Source organism: Accipiter gentilis, chromosome 12 (assembly GCF_929443795.1).
Source record: "Accipiter gentilis chromosome 12, bAccGen1.1, whole genome shotgun sequence".
NCBI classification, from domain to species: domain Eukaryota; kingdom Metazoa; phylum Chordata; class Aves; order Accipitriformes; family Accipitridae; genus Astur; species Astur gentilis.
Window position 1 is genome coordinate 36,001,062 of NC_064891.1, and position 18,490 is coordinate 36,019,551.

The window sequence follows — 18,490 nt, forward strand, 5'->3', positions numbered from 1 at the left end:
CCTAAGCCTATGGAAAGTGATGACAACAATAATGTATTATTTCTTTGATTTATAGTTCCCCAGCAAATGCTCTAAAGACCTACCAACTTCACAAACAATTTGTAGAAGCCGTGAAGTAGGAGCATTGGTACCTACAATTAGAAGCAATTGTTGTGGTCAGTAAGAGTTGTGCAATGTTACCGGTGAAGTTTTAGTAGAGAGAGACTTATTGCAGATGGGCATATTATCAAACTGGTGTATTGTGAGCTTGCAAGTATAGCTGAGGGATTTCCAACAGGATATTTACAAATTGTTAATATCCTGTTTATGAAAACCATGTAAACAATTGAAGGCCATTGCCCAAAGGCTCCAAAGTTATTTGGACCTACGTAAAGGACAGTTCCAACGTTTGCAATGCAGTCGGCAACTCTGATGATATGCAACGTGGTAATCAGAGTTGCCCCAATGTAATCAAATGCATGCAGCAGTATGCAGTGCCTTGCGTAAGAAAGCTGTAGGAGAGAGGGGAAAGAGACTTGCATAGAGACCTCTTTTTTTAGTTTAGTTAACCTATGTGCCCTTTAAAGTGGTTGATTTGGAAAGATGGGTAATTAGCTCTGTGTACAGCAGCCCTTCCTGGAAATCTCTCTTCTGGTTCACAAAGGGGAATGTTACAAGAACAAAACGGGGAAGGGTTGTGAAGCCGGGATGGAGACAAAAGAGCGGGGCCACGTTCTGCACAGGCTCTCACGTCTGGCATGTTTCACCTAAGACAGGCCATCTCCTGTGCTAACTTAATGGTCTTTGTTTTGGTTGATGTCAGGCTGCTTGTGTGCTTGGTTTGGGCAGGGTAGATTAATCTGGGTGTGGAGCTGGAGCGTGTGTTATGTATGAAGGGGTGACCTCTGCTGTAGGCATGCTGCAAGTCAGTGGCCTAAAGTGTCTCATCCTGAGCATCTGATGTGCAGCCTCTTTTTGGACTCTGACAAAGAAGTAGTTTTCAGGGATGCCTATTTTTGTCAAAAGTCCTGGAGAGGGACTGTTGTTATTGAGGAGTTTAACTAGATTCAGAGACCTAAGTTGTGTTGGGCAGGTTTGGCTAACTGACCCTTATCCATAGCCCTGTTTTTCACGTATGAAGGACAAAGACCCTGGCTGCAGGAGCATCGATCGAGAACTGCCAGCCCTAGCTTAGTGCTGTTCTTAATTTAATAACTGACACCAGTCTAATTAAACCCAGCCCTGGCCTTTATCCTGTCCCACTTGATTTACATGCATGCACTCCGAGTGTCATAAAGGAAATCTCCTGCATCTCTTAAATAATACCAAGCTGCAGGAACGAGGACGAGGGGGTGGATGTGTTGATACCACGCAAAGGAGTTATCCTTGGAAGTGTCACAGTCAGCTGACCGGCTGCTGACACCTCTCCCCCAGGACACCCAGTTGCAGATTCCTCTCCTCATCCCATCTCCCATGCACGCAGCAGGTGACCAGCACCCTCCCTACCCCTGGGCGGAGAGGTAGGGAAGAGTTCTGGGCAGACGTGGCCTGAGGGGTATGCCTATGCCTTTGCCACCCCTTGGCCCTTGGGCAAACCCACAGCCCCTTGCTGAGAGAGCAGAGAAACATGCAGGATCTGAACAAGTTTTGTTTTGCTTTGTAGTCGGGGAGGAATCTAGGCTGCAGTCCCAAGATGGCTTGGGGAACAGCCAGCTCTGACCAGAAAACTGGGGTCTGTCTCCTTTCCTGGTCACTGAGAGCAGCCAGACCTGCATATGTGGGAGGAGAAATCAATGTTGCAGGCAGATGGTTTCCACCTGTGCTGGAGCTATCTCTGCCCTTCTCAGACCCACGGAGGCCTACAGTCTTTCCCTGAGGCTCCCTGGGGGTACCCGCTCTGCGGCTAAGCGGGCTAATTTCTTCAGTCTGTGACCTAGAAATGGTGTCTAGGGAGGCTTGGATACCTGAGGTGATGTTCAGACCATGGAAGGGAGGAGAAGGTGACTAGAAGATGATTTCACATAGTCTTGGTCATTCCCAAACCAAACCCCAGAGGTTTCCGCATACAATGTGACTCACGGTTGGCTCTCAGGAGTTAGTGGTACTAAATTCACTGGAGATCAAAGAATATGGAGTTTTATAGCAGGTTGGGCCCAGACAGGGAAAACACAAAATGGGAACATCTTGTTGAGTGTTGCGACCCTGAAGTATTCCTGGTCTAGCTGCATCTCAGCAGCCAGAGAGCGTGACAGGAACGGACTGGCTCTGAGCTGACGCGAGACGGATGGAGTGCCGTGGCTTATTTTTGCTCAAGTTGTAGGGGAGCTTCATTGCGGACCACAGTGTCCTAGTTTGAAATATGACTGTAGTGATGAATTGGGCACCCGTGTTTATAAGTTCCCTGGGGCACAATGTCTCATCACCTCTGCATGACAACAGCCAGCACAATAAAGGCCTGATCCTGACAGCCTTTTTTTTGGTCACTTCAGTAATAGTAATGATTAACAGTAATTATCAGAACAGTAATGGGAGTGTCCCATAATGCTAGTGGATGGGGGAATTCCACTAAGTGCATCTGCTCCCATGCCTAGTGCTAGTTACCAGGCCAAACAAATACACTGTGGACCCGTGCCTCTTTCCTAGATTTGGTTTCTGGAACGTGTGCTGGCTAAGCTGGTTTCAGATGAATTGCTGTTTACTCTATCATCCCTAATGACACATTCTTAGTGTCAAGGGTGCCCCAGCTCCCCGTGCGTATGGCTGGCGTGCAGGTGACAGTCACCACTGAGTTGCAGCCAAAATGTGGAGCCTGTGGATGGCTGAAGTCCTGGTGGCAGTGCAAGGCCTGGAGTACAGGGCGAGTCACAGCTCAGTGCTGCTGCTTCCAATTCAGCAGGCCAAGCACAGGAGCCTGAGGCTGGGAAATAGCCTGCAAGTCAGCCTTTCCTCTGCTCTTGCCCTGCTTTTTTCCCCTCACCCCCTGCAGCAGTGAAAGGGGCGAAGTACGCTTGCCATTGGGATTGAAGCCACCGTAGCGGAGGTCTGCGTAACTGCTCCGCTGATGCCAAGGTTCCCCAATGGAGCGGGTGCAAGGCAGAGGGCTCTGCTGAACATGTGTGTGCATCACGTATTATTTAGGCTTTAGCGCAGGCCTTAGAGGCTGGCCCTGCTCCAGCCCAAGGCAGGTCTTTCCTTCCCTCTGACAGTGGCACGTGTATACAGAGTGTCTTCCTCCTGTCCTCCCTATGCTAGCGCCAGCTGTCCAGGTGGAAGATGTAGGAGAGGGATGGAAGATAGCGGTGCAGAGCCGATAGCTGGGACTGACTGCCGTGGTGAAAGGCTGACAGGAGCCGGTAAGTGACTGCTGAGTCACAGCAGTCCCCACAGTGGTGGTTCTTGCTGTCATTTCACTGTCCTGAGATGGATGTTGCTCTCAGGACAGAGCTGTTGAGCCACATGGTCAGCCACCAGGAACACGCTTTCACATAACGATTTCAATTATATTGGCCACTGGTCAGGGCTCTAAATGCTGCACCCAGGTATTTGCATGGTGAACCATCAGAGAGGGCAGTCTTCATATTTGCATGTGTTCTTTCCCTCAGTGGTTTACTCTCATCTTCCTGGAGAATGAAGAATACTATTGAAGAGATGAAGTTATGAACTCGAAAGAGGTGCTGATGGACCGAACAGCACACAAGACTGATGGGTAAGGGGCTGGTGTTCTCCCAGCTTGCTTGCAACCTGCTACATGCTGTGTGGAAAACCACTTTTCTTCCACCTTGTTCCTTCTCATATTCTTAACGAATCAGTTGGAGCAAGGAGAAACAATTACTAGATATTATGGGCAGTGATAGGGAAGGGACTTGGTTTGATAACACCCTTTACAAGGGTACAAATAAAATGCTTGCACAGGTTTGTTTAGCATCAAGTAAAGGCAGAAGCCAAGAAAAGGCTCCTCAAATGAAAAAAGCTACAAACCCCTTGGAGGCTAAGAAATCACTTAGCATGGAGCAGTGAGCTGTAATTAGGAAAGGGAAAACACCAGCTGAGCATTATGAAGCTCTTCCTGCCAGTGAGATGTGTTGAGCCATTCAGGAGTTGCCCAGGGGAGAGTAATGGAAATGTCATACAAGCCAGAAGAATGAAGCTTTAAAAACTGCCCTGTAGGTAGCAATCCAGCATGAACTGGCAGATGTGTCCACCTTTTCATCTCCATCTTCTGAGACATGTTGAGATGGATGGGAATTAGCTGTTTGGGCTTTTTTTTCTTTCTTTTTTGAATTGCTAGTTAATGCTGACCTAAAAAGTTGGCTATGAAATCAGTGAATTTGGGGATTGTGGTTTTTTTAAAACAGCGAAACATCTGTGTTGTTCAGTACCTTTGACCTCACCCTGCATTTACAGGAAGAGGCATCAGCCACTTTCAGCCTTGGGGGCAGCGTTTTGAACTCTAATAGTTTATATGAGAGCCTGGTTGTTTAAGAACATTTGACCTAATTAATCCCTTATATACATGGCAAATTTGAAACTGACCTTTATGTGGAGTAAGTTTGGCTCGAGGTTTTTCCTTACTCCATTTCCTCCAGACTATCTCATCTATGTATCCCAGTTTAAATATATTCCCTTCTTAGGGCATTTGTGCTCACATGTGAGACCCATGCTTTTTACCACTTATTATTCTCATACTTAATATCTTCTGTAGTTCCAATGAAAATGCTGTCAAGTGAGCTGCACTCCAATTAGCCTTCTGGTCTTTTGAGGGAATTTCTTGAGAATGTCTCATGCTGTGCAGTGAAAGCTTGCTGTAGATAAAAATTTGTCTTACTCACATACTGACGTATGCACTTGTGCTGTTTTCAAAAATGCTGGCTGATTTTTCCCAAGAATTTATGAAAATGCTGCCTTTTGTTACTTTATATGCGTGTGTAACAGGGCAAGTGCTTCAGTGCAAGACGAGGAATTGTTTTCTTCCTGTTTCAAAAATGCTTTGTAACAAAGAAACGTTGATTTTGCAAATAGGTCTTAATTCTCGACAGACGAAACCAATGCAGATCCATCCCCATGACAGCAATACATAAAACTGGATGCAAGTGCTACAGAAAGCAGCTAAGGTAAGTAGTAGAGTCACTTGTCATGTATGATTTTAGTTACGTAAAAACACATACATAAAGTGACAGTTCATTGCTGTGAACGCATGTATATTCTTTACGGCAAACCACCATGAGGAAAAGTATTTTCAAGCACAGACAAATGTACATTTAACCTGTATTTTTTCCTCTCTAAGTTGAAGAGGGTATGTTGTTCGTAGAAAATCTTCTGTGTCATCAGTGATAGCTAAACTAGTAGACGAAGCTCAATCCATACCCTTGAAATAATCACTGCTATGAATCTGTTGCTCTGTCCAAAAAAAAAGGAGATGTGAATACTTGCGACATTGAAAGAGGATTAAGCACATCATGGACTTGAGTTGAGCCTATGTACTATGTAAAGAGGTTTTCTGTAAAGATGGCTATTAAGCCATTGCAAGGTAGCAAAAGCGAGTAGGTCTTTTGAACAAGTTCTTAAGGTATTTCCTCGTATACTTGTTACACTTTGTAAAGAAGAAAATCCTGAAATTTCAAAGCATTCTGGGGGCTACTTGCTGGTCTGATGCCAAGTGGCATAAATCCATCATTGACTTGACTTGGGCGTGCCAGTTCACCCCAGCTGAAATTGAGGCCACTAGCTGAAATGCACCCGTGATGCTCCGTTGCCCAATCAGTGCTACCTCTCGGCATTGTACAGACATGTCATTCTATACTCAGATCTGTGGGATGCAATGAATCTGCCTTACAATGAACCTGTCGGTGCAGGAGGCACTACTCAGTGTGAATAGCCTCTTGGAAAATTGGCTCTTAAGGTATTGACGTGTGCCTCCCCTTGTTTCAGTATCTATCAACTTTATTCAACGAGGCAGCCTCCACGTGGAGGAGAGGATGGTGAAAGCCGCAAGCGGGGATGCCAGATGCGGAACCACATACCGTGAGACAAAGAACATTACAGAAAGATAAAACAAAGATGCGTGTATGATACTTGTTTTCCATATATTCAAATCTGAAAGAGGAAATTCCAATTAATTGCTCCAATTGTGTCAGCGTTACTTGGTATCTGGATACTGGTACAAGACTATAATTAAATGCTGTCTTTCAGAGGATAAATCATGCAGGAATTTAAGGGTGAAATTAATTATAAAGTTGAAGTTCTACAGTGATGCTGCTTTTTAAGGCATCTGTATGCCCACACACAGATATGCTTTGCTAATCATTGCAATTCCTTCCTTGACTCATTACGAGCCCTGAAAGAGCAGGCAGTAAAATTCTTAGTAAGGAGGATCAGCCCAAATTAAAGCAGCAATGAAAACAGTCATGCGGCATCAAAAAAAGCTACCATCTGCTAATTTTAAAAGTGATATACTGATTGTATGGGGGTAAAACGTGACCCTAATGTTGGGGGGGGGGGGGGGAAGGAGACTAGAAAAAGATTCTGGCTATATCATGCCCACTTAGTTGTGGAGGATGAACTTCTAAATGCTTCTTTAATGCTGATCTTTATTACATTTATCTTGCCAACTCTCATACCATTTGGATAATTAATAAATGGCGCTGACATAAAATTCTATGGTAGCACATTGCCTTTTTTACTTTTCAGCATCTCCATGCTTTTGTAGACCTAAGAAAACTCTCCAACATAAGGAGGACTATGATTTGTAAGTACCAGATCTATTCCAGCTCCCTGAATTAATGTGTTTATTACTTATAATTGCAATCCGAACGTGGTGCTGTAGTATATCATGTTCTGCAGTATCTTCTACAATTAACTGTCTTGTATCAATAACCACTTATAAAATGGAGAAACTATGGGTCCTTGAGTCATCAGCTATTAAACTGCACCTTGCTATAAATACTCAAATTCCTTACACTATGAGATAGACTTATCAGTTCTGCAGTAAATGGGATATCACCTTGCCTTTTTTGATGATGGAAAGCGGTAAGGCAGAGGAAGAAGGTTTTTGCTTTAAAAGGAAAAGGAATAGCCACCATTGCTGGGCAACTTGTTTAGATAAAACACCCTTTGTATTTCAGGCAAATGTGTACAGTAAGGATTTGGGGGTGGGGTGTCCCTCGGCTACCCAATGATGGGATCTAAATGCTGAATGAGGCCTTGACTACCATAGTGACAGAGTGTGTGGGCTTTGACAAGATGCTTGAAAGGAATATTTTTTTTAAAATAGCTGTACCGAGTTGACTGCTATCTAAGTAACTGAAAGATCTGTTGCTACCGGGAGCTGCCCATGCTTCCGGGCTGTGACGGGGCCCCAGGGCTGGAGGGGCAATGCAGTGTAAGCACCCACTGACCTTGGGACCATCGCGGCCAGTCCAGATGCTGGATGAGGTGCTGGCTGGCATTCCTGTGGCCTGTGCTGTAACTTAATAGAGCGTTTCTGCCCCCAGCACCGAGGGTCCCCGGCGGCAGCACGTGCGTGCCAAGGGTCACTTCAGAAATGCCAGGAGATGGGAGATTAGGGAAGGCAGCAAGCTTCTGGCTGCCCGCCCAGAGGTGTTCTCCAGACCTTGGTTCATGGGCGGGCAGCGTTCGTGGCAGCGCAGCGGCCCAGCGGTCCACTGGTTGTGTGCAGGCAGAGCCCACCCGGGCAGCGCTCGACTCTGGCTCCACGCTGCAACCGGCACAGTCTCCCACCGTTAACGCCTGGCAGCGATGAATTTAGGGCAAGCAAGCAAGCAGAAGGCAGCGGCGCCGAGGCTGTGCAGTCAGCCGTGGGCATCCATTGCCCTGGGAAGTCCCGGGCATCAGTGTCTTGGCCGGGTTGCTCAGAGGGGACGGGTGATTTTACGAGCCCACGTACTATTTGCGGTAACGTTTGCTAAAATAAGGAGAACCCAACGTAGCCGGACAGCAGCCGGAGGGGTCAGGCAGGAGTGTGGCCGGCCGGGTCTCCCCTCGCCCCCTCGCCCCGCCGAAGCGGGGCGCAGGGGCCCGGGGGGAGACGGAGGGAGGGAAGGAGGGCGGCCGCCCGCCCCTGCCCGCCGGAGGCGGCCCGGCCCGGCCCGGCCCGCGGGGGGCGGCGGGGCAGGAAGCGAGGAGGCCGGGGCCGGGCACCTCTCCGGAGCCGAGCCGGGGTTTCATCACCGGCGAGCGGCGCTCCGCCTCTCCCGCCCGGCCCATAAAGGTCCGGGGCGGCGCGGCCGGCACCCACACCGCTCCCGCCGCTCCGCCGCAGCCGCCTGCCTCCCTCCCTCCTCTCGCTCCCTCTCTTCTTCTTCTTCTTCCTCCTCTCTTCTCCACGGGGACGCGAGGGCGATGGACGCCAGCTGTCTGCGGGGCAGCAGCCTGCTGCTCTTCCTCGGTGAGTGCCGTCGTCGTGTCTCCCCTCCGCGGGTCGGGGCGGGGGGGACCGTGGCGAGCCGCTGCGTTCCGCTCCGAGGGGCAGCCGGCTCCTTTGCCCCCCACCCCGGGGCAGGGGCTGGCGGGGTATCGGGCGCTGCTGAGTGGCGGGGCTGGGGCGTTCAGTAGCTGCTGGAAAACCTCTGGCAAAACGTAAAGCTCAGCTTGCCTTCGGGTGAAGCCAATGCGTTTCTTCTCCAAGATGAAGTCATGGGCAGGGATGGGTGTACCTGGGCGGCTGTAAGAGACGAGGAGCGGAGCGCACGGGTCTTGCTCCGTGGCGTGCTGTCGTGGGACGTTTTGTTGCTTGGGCGATGCCCAGGTGTGCCCTCTGACTGAGCGGTGGTGAATGTTCGTTCCCCTTCTCCCCAATTCTTCTTGCAGCACAGTCTGCTCAAGGCAGTGCAGTCTGTTCTCTTCCACCTTGTCCTGTCTTGTCTGTGGTCTGGTCCTGCTGCCTTCACCCAGGCCGTGCTCTGGGTGAGCTCAGCAGGTGAATCCCCACGGCAGCAGAGACTTCCTTATGGTAACAAAACAAGTTGTGGCCTCCCTCTGCTTGACACTTCTCCATCTCCTCATTGGCAGTGTGTTATTCTACTGCATGACATAAGCTACCTGAAAGTCCAAAGTGAACACGTGTATCCTTAGAGCATTGAGAGTCCTGGAGCCTGGGTGTGCTGTGAACCAACAACTGATCCTTGCCACACACCTCCGCTGGGCTCTGGCAGTGACTGCTGAGAGCTGACCTTGCGAGGTGACTCGAACTGTGTGGGCAGCAAATGTTTGAGGCAGGACCGAGACCTGGTGTGCTCACACGCTGCTTTAATGGTAAAGCATATTCTCACACTCATGATGTTGGGCTCAGGGTCACAGTCGACAGGGAGGCTTAGTTCCCAAGACTTCTCTTTGGGAGCAGGTGTTCCCTCATCTGCTAAGCCCACTGCAGCATGAGTTTCTGTCTTTCATCTTGGCCAGGTATTTCCATAATAGCTTATGGATCAGCTGCTGCACAGCATCTTACTTGCCAGGACAGTGGGCTAAATATCTTGCTGTCTGTGACTCAGCTATGCTTTGCACAAAACTGGCTGGGAACTGCACAAAACTGGGAAGGAACTCGTAGGTCTTTATGGATTTGTATATGGATTTATTTATTTCTGGGGCAGGCACAAAATCTAATACTAAGGGATAGATTAGTCATAGCTAGATGGCATCATAAGGAGTTGTAGGAGCACTTTGCTGCCTTTCCCTCCCAGGTCTGTAGTGTAAGCAGAAGTCGGTGCCACCGGCAGAAGCTGGGAAGACTGTCTGTAGCTGGCGTTTTGTCAGACTTTAAGAGGTTCTCTGCTGAATGGCTGAAGCCTAACTGAAGTGACAGTCATTGCCAGCTTCATATCCTCGCTATCATGGGCTTGGTGACTGTGCAGCAGAAAGGCAGTGGTGGGAGAGAGCCATCGCTCACCCCTGAGGAGCCATGGTGCTGTGCCAGCCACATGGTGATGTGGCGGCAATGGAGCAAAGCCCAGGCCCTGCTTTTTCCATGAGTTACTGAAGGAGCCTTGGCACTGGTCCCCTTGCAGTTACTGTAATGCCCACTCAGTAGGGAAGGCAGGCTTTGGATCTCCAGATTCACTGGACAGCTTCAGGAGATGGTGATCATGTTTTCCTGCATCACATTTGTCTGGCCATCAGCAAGTGGGCTGAGCATAAAGGTCGTTGGGTCTGGAAATGTGGAGAATGTCAGTGACTGATGTGTCAGGCTGGAAGCAGTAATGGATTTCTGCTTTTGTGGTGTAGGGACCTCTGCCCCCACGCATGTCGTGGAATGCAGAGGGGCCCAGGCACAGGGGTAGCACATGAGTAAGTTTACTGGTGTGTAGGTTTCCACAGGGGTGGAAGCAATACTGGGATGACTGGGTGCACATAATACGTAATTATCTGCATTATCTCTGCTTAAGGGTAAGTCCTGGCACAATGTTGAAGATGATCACTTGGGCTTGTAGCAGTTTTGGAGCAATAGTCTTCCCGTAGAGGCTAGTATTTCCAGGGCTGCCTTAGAGCTTCCCTGGCCTGGCTCCGGGCATCCATGACTTTGAGTTGGCAGTTCTGAAGCCATGGGTACAAAATGTGAGATGGGGGAGCCTGGACGCTACTTCCCAGAAACATGTACAGATACTTCTGTCCAGTTGTCGTAAAGGTAGTTTATCTGAGCATATCTCTCAGTACCATCGCATCTGGTGCGTCCATTTAGACAATAGGCCAAACACACATAGACTGCAGGGGGATGAGGGGTGGAAAGGGCTGATAGCGTCTCCTTTCACATGGGTGAGAAGAGAAACCCATACATCTTGTATGTCATATTTCAGGAAGAAGAGTGTTGGGCACCTGCCTTGATGGGCATAGTCAGGCAACTAGGCACCGTGTACATCCTACCCAAAACATGAAGAAGCAGCCAGATGATGTATCCTGAGTGCAAGGATGGGGAGGTGTGCTTTGTCTGAGGTGGTTAAAATTATCTCGAATGACCGTTTCCCCTGTCCCAGGAAAAAATACTTAGCCTGCATAGGTCACCTGAACTCAAGAGATGCTGCAAGTGATGTGAGCAAGGCGTATAGTTGCACAGCCAAATCTTGAATAAGAGTAAGTTGTTTGCAAGGCTTTCATGGCTAAGTCTACATTTCTGTGATCCTCATCTAAAACACAACCACGCACCTAGACTTTGTGGCCAGGGGTGTGTGCTTTGTCTGAGATGGCCTGCAAACTTCCGTGGCTAGCTAGAGAGACTAGCAGCAGAGAAATGCAGAGAGCAATGCACCAGAGTTAAACGGTGGTAGTAACGGTGTTCATAAAGCCAATAGGACAGACTGGCTAACTTCCATGTTTCCTGCTTAGTCTGTACAAAGAAGGCCTTAGACAGTCAGACATGGTCTGGGTGTCCAAGATCGGGTAACGGGGATCCACCTTGATCTGTCTCTAGAGTTAAAAATGGGCTGAGATCGTCCAGGTGTGTGTCACCTGGATACTTCTGTGCTTGGCATTGCTTTGAAAGTGCAACCTATGTGAAAAGTGTAGGCACTACCACTGTGGCAGAGAGACCCGCAGAGATTCCACATGTGAAGTAGCATCATGGGTTCTTCTTCAGATGAACTAGGACAAGACTAGTGATCTCGGTGACAGGCAAAGCCAACTCAAGTGATGATTGACCTTTCCGAAACCTTTCAATTCCCCTTTAAAATGGGTGTAAATCTTGTAAAGAGACTAGTTCTCAGTTATACGCATCTTTCTTCCTTAGCAGTTGTCCTGTAACTGTAAACTATAGCTGGCTTTCAGTGGATGAACTGATAATTAGCCCTTGCATGTCATCTCTGATGAAGGCTGCAGGAAGCAAAGGCAGCCAGTCTCCATCCCTCATTTTCCTTTCATCCTTTGTGGAAGGACAAGTAAACAGCAGCATTATTCCTGTTCTGGTAATAGCCACTGCTGTCAGTGTTAACCTGACAGGAACTCCCACAGTACCAGACGGTGTTGTGCGTGCATTGTAGTGCTGTAGCAGTAAGCGTAGCACTTGCATTCTTGTGAGGCACGCATGAATATCTACCATCTCATTACTGTTACCTTGTACCCTGTAGAGTATTTGCTTAGTGAACAGCGAAGGAATAAAAATATAACTACCTCTCCCAGGTCCTATGTTTAGTATACCTCATCTGATAATTATTCTGGGAAAGGCTCTCCTTTGCTGTTGCAGTATGTGGATCCCTTATCCTCCTGCAGGATCCCCCTCCCATTGATGTCAGAGGATAGGTATGCATATGGGGGAAAGGGCAAAATATAACAGTGCAGAGCAGGAAGAACTTTGCCCAAACACAGAAAATACTGCTGGGTGTCAGCAAATATCCACGCCTGTGCTCTAGCCTTTCCGGTCTGTGTGTCTGCAGTCAGGCAGAGGAGGCTATTGGTTGTTGCACATGGCTGGAATGGGGCAAGCCTTTGTTCGGTGTGGTAGGAGGAGGTTATTTTTAATTTGCCCCTCACAGGTGTCTGAATTTTGGCCTTTCCTCTAGCTGGAAAGTGGTGCCTCCTTCTCAAGCAAAGAGAAAGAGCTGATCAGTCTCTTCCATGTACCTAGGTTTGAGTTTCTCAGATGCAAAAGCCAGGTTCTGGTAACTCTTGGACAGGGAACAACTGCTCAAATTATGCTCAGATCAAGGAAGTATGCAAGCAGAAACATATGTAGGCTAAAAGAGATCATCAGCTGGCTTAATCCATCTACTTAACTAAGTACAATAGAAGTGGATACATCAGGTACCTGTAGCATATTTTGCCTTGACTTATGTTCATTATTATCATGTGGCCCCGAGACCAAATCTTGCCATAGCACGTCACACGGAGTTGATAGCAGCAGTACACAGGGAACAGGAGGGAGCCTCGGGTCACTAACTCTCATTAGTCTCAGGATTTCAGCATCGCTACTTGGAATGACATGGTATATACTCAGTGGGACAGAGCTGTCCTGTGCCGCAGCTGCTCCCTGCTGAGGGAGCAGTTTAGTCCATGGAGCACTTCTAAAATTTCCGTCTAGGTCCTGGGAAGAAGGACGGACTCGGTAAATCTTCTTTTCCCGGCATCATTTGGGACACCGGGTCCCTGGTTGAAGTTCAAAGCCTGCCGTTCTGGCAGTAACTGAGCTGTCACTGTCTGTCAGCTGATGGCCTCGTCCTTCAAACACTTTAACTGTCTGTTGTGGCAACTCAAATTGGCCTCACAGAAGTGTTCAACTGCTTATCCTGATGAAATCTATAGTGAGGATAGTTCTGTTTTAAAAAATAAATAAATAAAAAATTTCCCACCCTGTAAGTAAACTTGCTGGTGCTGCCCCATTGCAGTGAAAGGCAGGTCCTGCTGAGTCATGCTAGCAGGCGCAGATGTCTCCAGCTTAGTCTCCTGTACAAGTCAAGATGCTGGCATCATTGGTCTGTTACCGTGGCTCTCACTTTGCTAGACCTAGTCTTTGTCCCCTCTTCTAAAGCTTGGTGGCAACTTGGCTTATTAGCTTTGCAAGCAGTGTGGTGGAGAGGAAGGTAAGGAGAAGGAATGGTGTTTTTTAAAGAAGAACAAACACCCATGCAAAAACCTCCTGTCCCTCTAAGATGGATATTCCTGCTGTTCTTGTATCTAGCTGGAATAAAGCTTAAAGGAAGCCTGCTGATCACCCAGAAATAGATGAGCTGCAGGAAATCCATCAATCACTACTAGATTTAACTCTGAGATGTAATGAAACTTTCTATTAACTGGAGTTGAATTAGAGTGATCAAGAAATTATGAAGGCACACTCCCTCCATTAGACATGCATGACCTGACAAGTTAATAGAGGCAAACAGCCCAAAGACACAAATTACAGACTTCCGTGGAATGGGGCTGATGACTAAGCAGTTCATGAGCAGGTCAGTTTGTGACCACAGCAGGAGTGTTAGCCAAGTGGATTTCGTGGCCAGCTGGGGCAAACATTGACTGTTCCTCATGGGCTAGCCATGAAGTTACAAGGACTTGTGTTGGCCTTCAAATCCTGCTTGGAAATGTTCGTTTAACTAGTAGGGTACCTGAAGGCTGTGCCTGTGCAGCACTGTACAGCCCAAAAGATGTCAAAATGCTTTATACACTGAATCTCTAAGAGAAGGCAAGGAGGGAGGGCCTTTGCCCCCCAAGGAAATGCAGCCACGGCTGCAGTACCCAAACTCCTCAGCCTGTGTGGTGCAGTCTCCTATTATGTCTGGTACCCACATCAAACCTGCAGAGCTGTGGTTTTCTTTAGTGTGGATAGTGAAGGAAGGACAGAAATGTACCCGTTTTCTTCTGGGCTTCTGCTGAGATAAGTTAACAGTGGCCCAGGATCCGTAAAGTGGTCGTAACCTCTCCAACCGAGTGACCGGACGAAGGGGGTTTGGTATCTTGTGTTAGCTGTCTTTGCAAGTGGTCTTTTAACTGAAAAACTCCAACACGAGAGTGTGTTAGTGCAGGAACTGTCCAGCTTTTCAGGCTGGTTACAGCAAGTACAGGGCTGAGGAAGCTCTTTGCTGATAGAGAGCAGCTTTTTCGTTAAGCCTACCTTGAGCAGTATGTGGTCTTGGAAGCTAGTGGTGGGGCACTGAGCCTGGCTCAGTGCTGACCTGGTGTGCTGAGTCACCAGCTGCACTGACTTGCTAAGTCCTAGGAAATTGTCTCCCTGTGGACCCTTGTGACTCAAGGACATCTTGATTTTGATCACCAAAAGAACTCCTCCTGCGATGAATGCTGGATTGTCATGCCTAATTGTGGAGCCCTGGCTGCGTCCCTTGCACAGGTGCCATACCAGACTAGTCAGAAAGCTAACATAATCAGCGATGGCCTAATTTCTGCCTCTCCTGTGTAATCTCTCCAAGCCTGTTCCTGCCCAGTTTCACTCAGAGTGTGGGTGAGGGGTCGTCACAGACAGCAAGTTTCTGTTTGAAATCTGTTCTACTTTTGTATTTCAGAGATGTTTCTCAGGGCTGCCTTATATAATATAGGCAGCAGATCTCTCAGACCTATATTTTTTCATCTTACTACTAAGATAAAATACTTCTGTTCTTGTATTAACTTCATGAGTACTCCAGCTGAAATACTTAACTGTACTTGAAAAGTGTCTAGTTTTGACTCTTCTTTTTATTCTCTTATAGGTTACCTATTGCAAGGAGTCCTGGGCACAACAGTGATCCCATTATGTGGGCCTGGTGAAATGGAGAACTGCACAACAGCACTAAGTAAGTGTACTGCACAGCTCTCCTGTCATTTAAAAAGTCTTTGGTTCCTATCTTCCTTGGGCTGGTGGACTCACTGAGGTGCCCTTGGAAATAATTTTTCTGTTGAGCAATATTGCCAATGTCCTGCAAAGTGCTCAGTGTTGTTGAACACGAAGCATTTTTTAGCCTGCATTTCCTTGAATATTGCTTCTTCAGCAGAACAGCTTTGTCTGAGGTGAGAACTCTGCTGTAAAAGCAGAAATAGCTTGTGTGGAACTCCTGAAGGAAAAGCCAATATAACTCTGGCCTAGGAGAATGCTCTCCCTGTTCAGATTGCTCACCTGCTTTAATGCCTACTGCACTGGAGGTCTCTTGGTAGGGAGACTGTTAGTTGTACTTGTAAAGCTTGTACACTGCTTGGGAAATAGAAAGGGGAAATAAGACTGATGAGATGCTAACAAAATCTCCTTGCAGTCCAGACAGAGAACAGTCCACGTGTGGCTCAAGTCGGGATAACTAGATGCAAGCCTGAAATGAAGGACTACTGCTTCCACGGACAGTGCGTGTACATAGTGGACTTGGATGAGCACTATTGCAGGTATGGACAGGGCGCAATGTGTCCTGCACACCTCCCTGAGGTGGGCTTTGAGATGAACTGTGTGTGGCCTTTGACCTCGCTGCTGTTGACACTTAGTTGGAACACCAATCCAGCAAAGTATTTAAATGTTCACAAGAACTTAAAGAGTAGCAGTGTATCTGTAATACAACTCAGCTGTATTTAAGCATGGGTTAAGCACATGTACTGGCTCCAGTGAAACCTGAGTGAGAGTCTTAAACACCTGAAATTAGTCACCAACCCAACTTAAACTTGGAACACTCATTCCAATGTGCTTCCCTGTTCATCTGTATTTACAGTAGTGTGAGATCCAGACCTCAGGCAAAGTAGCAAAGTCTACCCCTTGATTCAGCCTACAAAATAATGACCCTCTGTGCATTTTTAAGGGTATTCCTCCTTTACCTGAAGAATTTGCAACCATTTCTAGGACGACATGGGCTTGAGTTATATCAGTTCAAATAGCTTGTCCCTGAGGAAACACCAGACCAGCAGTATAGCATGCTTTGTGGACTACTAAAGTGCTACTAAAGTGTAACCCCACAATGATGCCTCTAATTCTGTGTCTCTTATCCTCAGGTGTGACGTAGGCTTCTCTGGTGTCCGATGTGTGCATTCAGAACTTGTCAGACAACCCCTCAGTAAGGAGTACGTGGCACTGACAGTTATCATAGTTCTACTTTTCCTCACTGCCGTCTCTATTGCAAGCTACTACATCTGCAGAAGGTAAGAAGGATTTTCTTCAAGGCTCAGGAAGGGGAGTCAGCTGTATGTGTAGTAAGATGTCCACTGAGTATCTCCAGATAGACTGGGATACCTACACTCACCTGACTGTGTGGACATAGTTTGATATACAGATCTGCTAGCCTGCATTTAGTGAAGTGTTCAAAAAAGGAAGCATGCTGACTGCGTAGCATAACGCAAATTGCGCGCTACGCAACAGCACCCTCATATGCCTTTTAACCCTGACGGAGGACTGTATAGGTTGGCTAAAGTCTGTCTTAGGAGGTCTGTTGAGGTCAAGGAGAGAGCAGACAGGGAGTAGGAAAATTCTAGTTCCTTTTCTCAGTAATGCCATTGCGCCAGTCATCAGAAACCAGAAAGCAACTGGATTAATACTAGCTAATTTGTTTATCTGCCGTGTTATTGTGGTGACTGTGATATCATGAGCATTGCCTTATCCACTTTACCATGGAGGACAGTAGTCTTCTCCATTAACAGACCCACAAGCAGCAGGAGTCATTCTTCAGGCTAATAACTAATCCTAAGCAGCTGTCAGAGAGCCTAGAAGGTGGCACAACCCCCAGAGGGAGAGCTCAGCTTCACAGATCTGACAGCTAAATGGTAACCACTGTAATTGCTCTTCCCTACCTGGAGACTCGATGGTGCATCATCTCAAACAGAAGATGGCCTAGTTGGTTAGAGTACTCAGCCCTGTGGCAGGGAAGGATCCAGCAGGATTTCTCAAAGACAAACCTAGTACCAGCAGCAAGACTTTAATGCAGATGTGAAATCTTCAATGAAGAGTTGAGAAATGAGACTCTGCGTGCAAGTTATCTCAGACCTGGAAATGGGCAGAGACAGAGCCTAGCTGCTAAAGGTTTAAAACAAATGTGAGGAGGTCATGCAGCATTTTTATTTTTTTTTACTTCCTTCACCCCCCGCTCCCTTCAGTCCCCCAAAAGCCATTTGGAACAACTGGCTTTCCAGAACTCACACTTCTCTTTTCTGCTTCCAGGTACCGAAGCAAGAAGAGACAAACGAATGCCAGCGAATACAAGGAAGTTGGTGCCTTGTAGAAGAAACGGTGGCTTCCTACAGCGTTCCATTCATCTGCGTGGACTCAGTGGCTTTCCATCTATTTAAATGTTATTTTTGTTAACAATATTTACAATATTTATATCCTTTTAAAAATTTCAATTGTTTGGTGATCCAATCAGTATAGGTCAAGCATTTTATTTTCAGTGTTTTATTTTTTTATTAAATAATATTTCCTAGCGAGAACCCCACCTAAGTGGTTCTGTGGGATAGAGATATATTTTTATAAAAACTCATCTTCTTACTCTGAAGAGTAATTTTATATTTATTCTTGTGAATATGCTTAAAACAATTCTACTCCTTGAAATAAAAGTTCTAGACAAAGTCAAAATATCTGTGTGGTTTGATTGAAGTGAAACTTGGCATGGCTTGGCTGAGCAGAATGTTTGAAGCCCCAGCTGTTAGTTTTTGGAGAGAGAAACCATAGTATCGCTAATAATATGTATCAGTGCACCTTAGTTCCAATGAACATAGCTATTAGCTGGCGTAATTGGGGGACAACTTAAAAGAAAAAGGAGCGCAGCTCCTAGCACAGCCTATCCAACATGACAGCAGCATGGATCTCGGCTCATCCATACCCTCAGGAAAGTTGTGCTGGGTATATTTTGGATTACAGCAGGGGGGGTGGCAGCAGAAGTTGATCAGTCTCTGCAGCTGAACGTCGTAACATGTGGCAGCTCAGGGTGTGAGTGTAGCTACAGGAAGAAGGCTCCCTCAGAAACCAGTACCAGGACTCCAGTCCTCCCCATCGTGTTTCTGCCATAGTATCTTTCATACAGCTGGGAGCAGGGGAAGGAGAGGTTTTCAGTTTGGGCTTAATGTAGATACCTTGTTGGTCTAAAATAACGATAGGATAGTCCACTGTGTTTAGCTGCACCCTGAGTGT

General features: G+C 47.3%; 1 protein-coding gene across 2 annotated transcripts; it reads left to right on the plus strand.

Moving 5' to 3' along the window:
* Positions 1–6,579: 6,579 nt before the first annotated feature.
* On the plus strand, positions 6,580–17,740 carry EREG (epiregulin). Of its 2 annotated transcripts, none has more exons than XM_049814881.1 (5): positions 6,580–6,724; positions 15,111–15,194; positions 15,648–15,771; positions 16,366–16,512; positions 17,525–17,740. In XM_049814881.1, exons 1-5 carry the CDS (start codon positions 6,718–6,720, stop codon positions 17,583–17,585), a joined length of 423 nt encoding a protein of 140 aa, XP_049670838.1. In that variant the 5' UTR covers positions 6,580–6,717; the 3' UTR covers positions 17,586–17,740. The 2 variants fall into 2 exon arrangements, with proteins under 2 accessions (XP_049670838.1, XP_049670837.1); XM_049814880.1 differs by lacking the exon at positions 6,580–6,724 and adding an exon at positions 8,257–8,383.
* Positions 17,741–18,490: the final 750 nt, after the last annotated feature.

What these genes read in the sequence shown, in the direction of transcription:
- EREG (XM_049814880.1), top strand. Translation starts at nt 8,338, where the DNA reads ATGGACGCCAGCTGTCTGCGGGGCAGCAGCCTGCTGCTCTTCCTCG. An exon ending in GAACTGCACAACAGCACTAA is followed by an intron (nt 15,195 to 15,647) that starts GTAAGTGTACTG and finishes ATCTCCTTGCAG; the next exon opens with TCCAGACAGAGAACAGTCCA. An exon ending in TTGGATGAGCACTATTGCAG is followed by an intron (nt 15,772 to 16,365) that starts GTATGGACAGGG and finishes TCTTATCCTCAG; the next exon opens with GTGTGACGTAGGCTTCTCTG.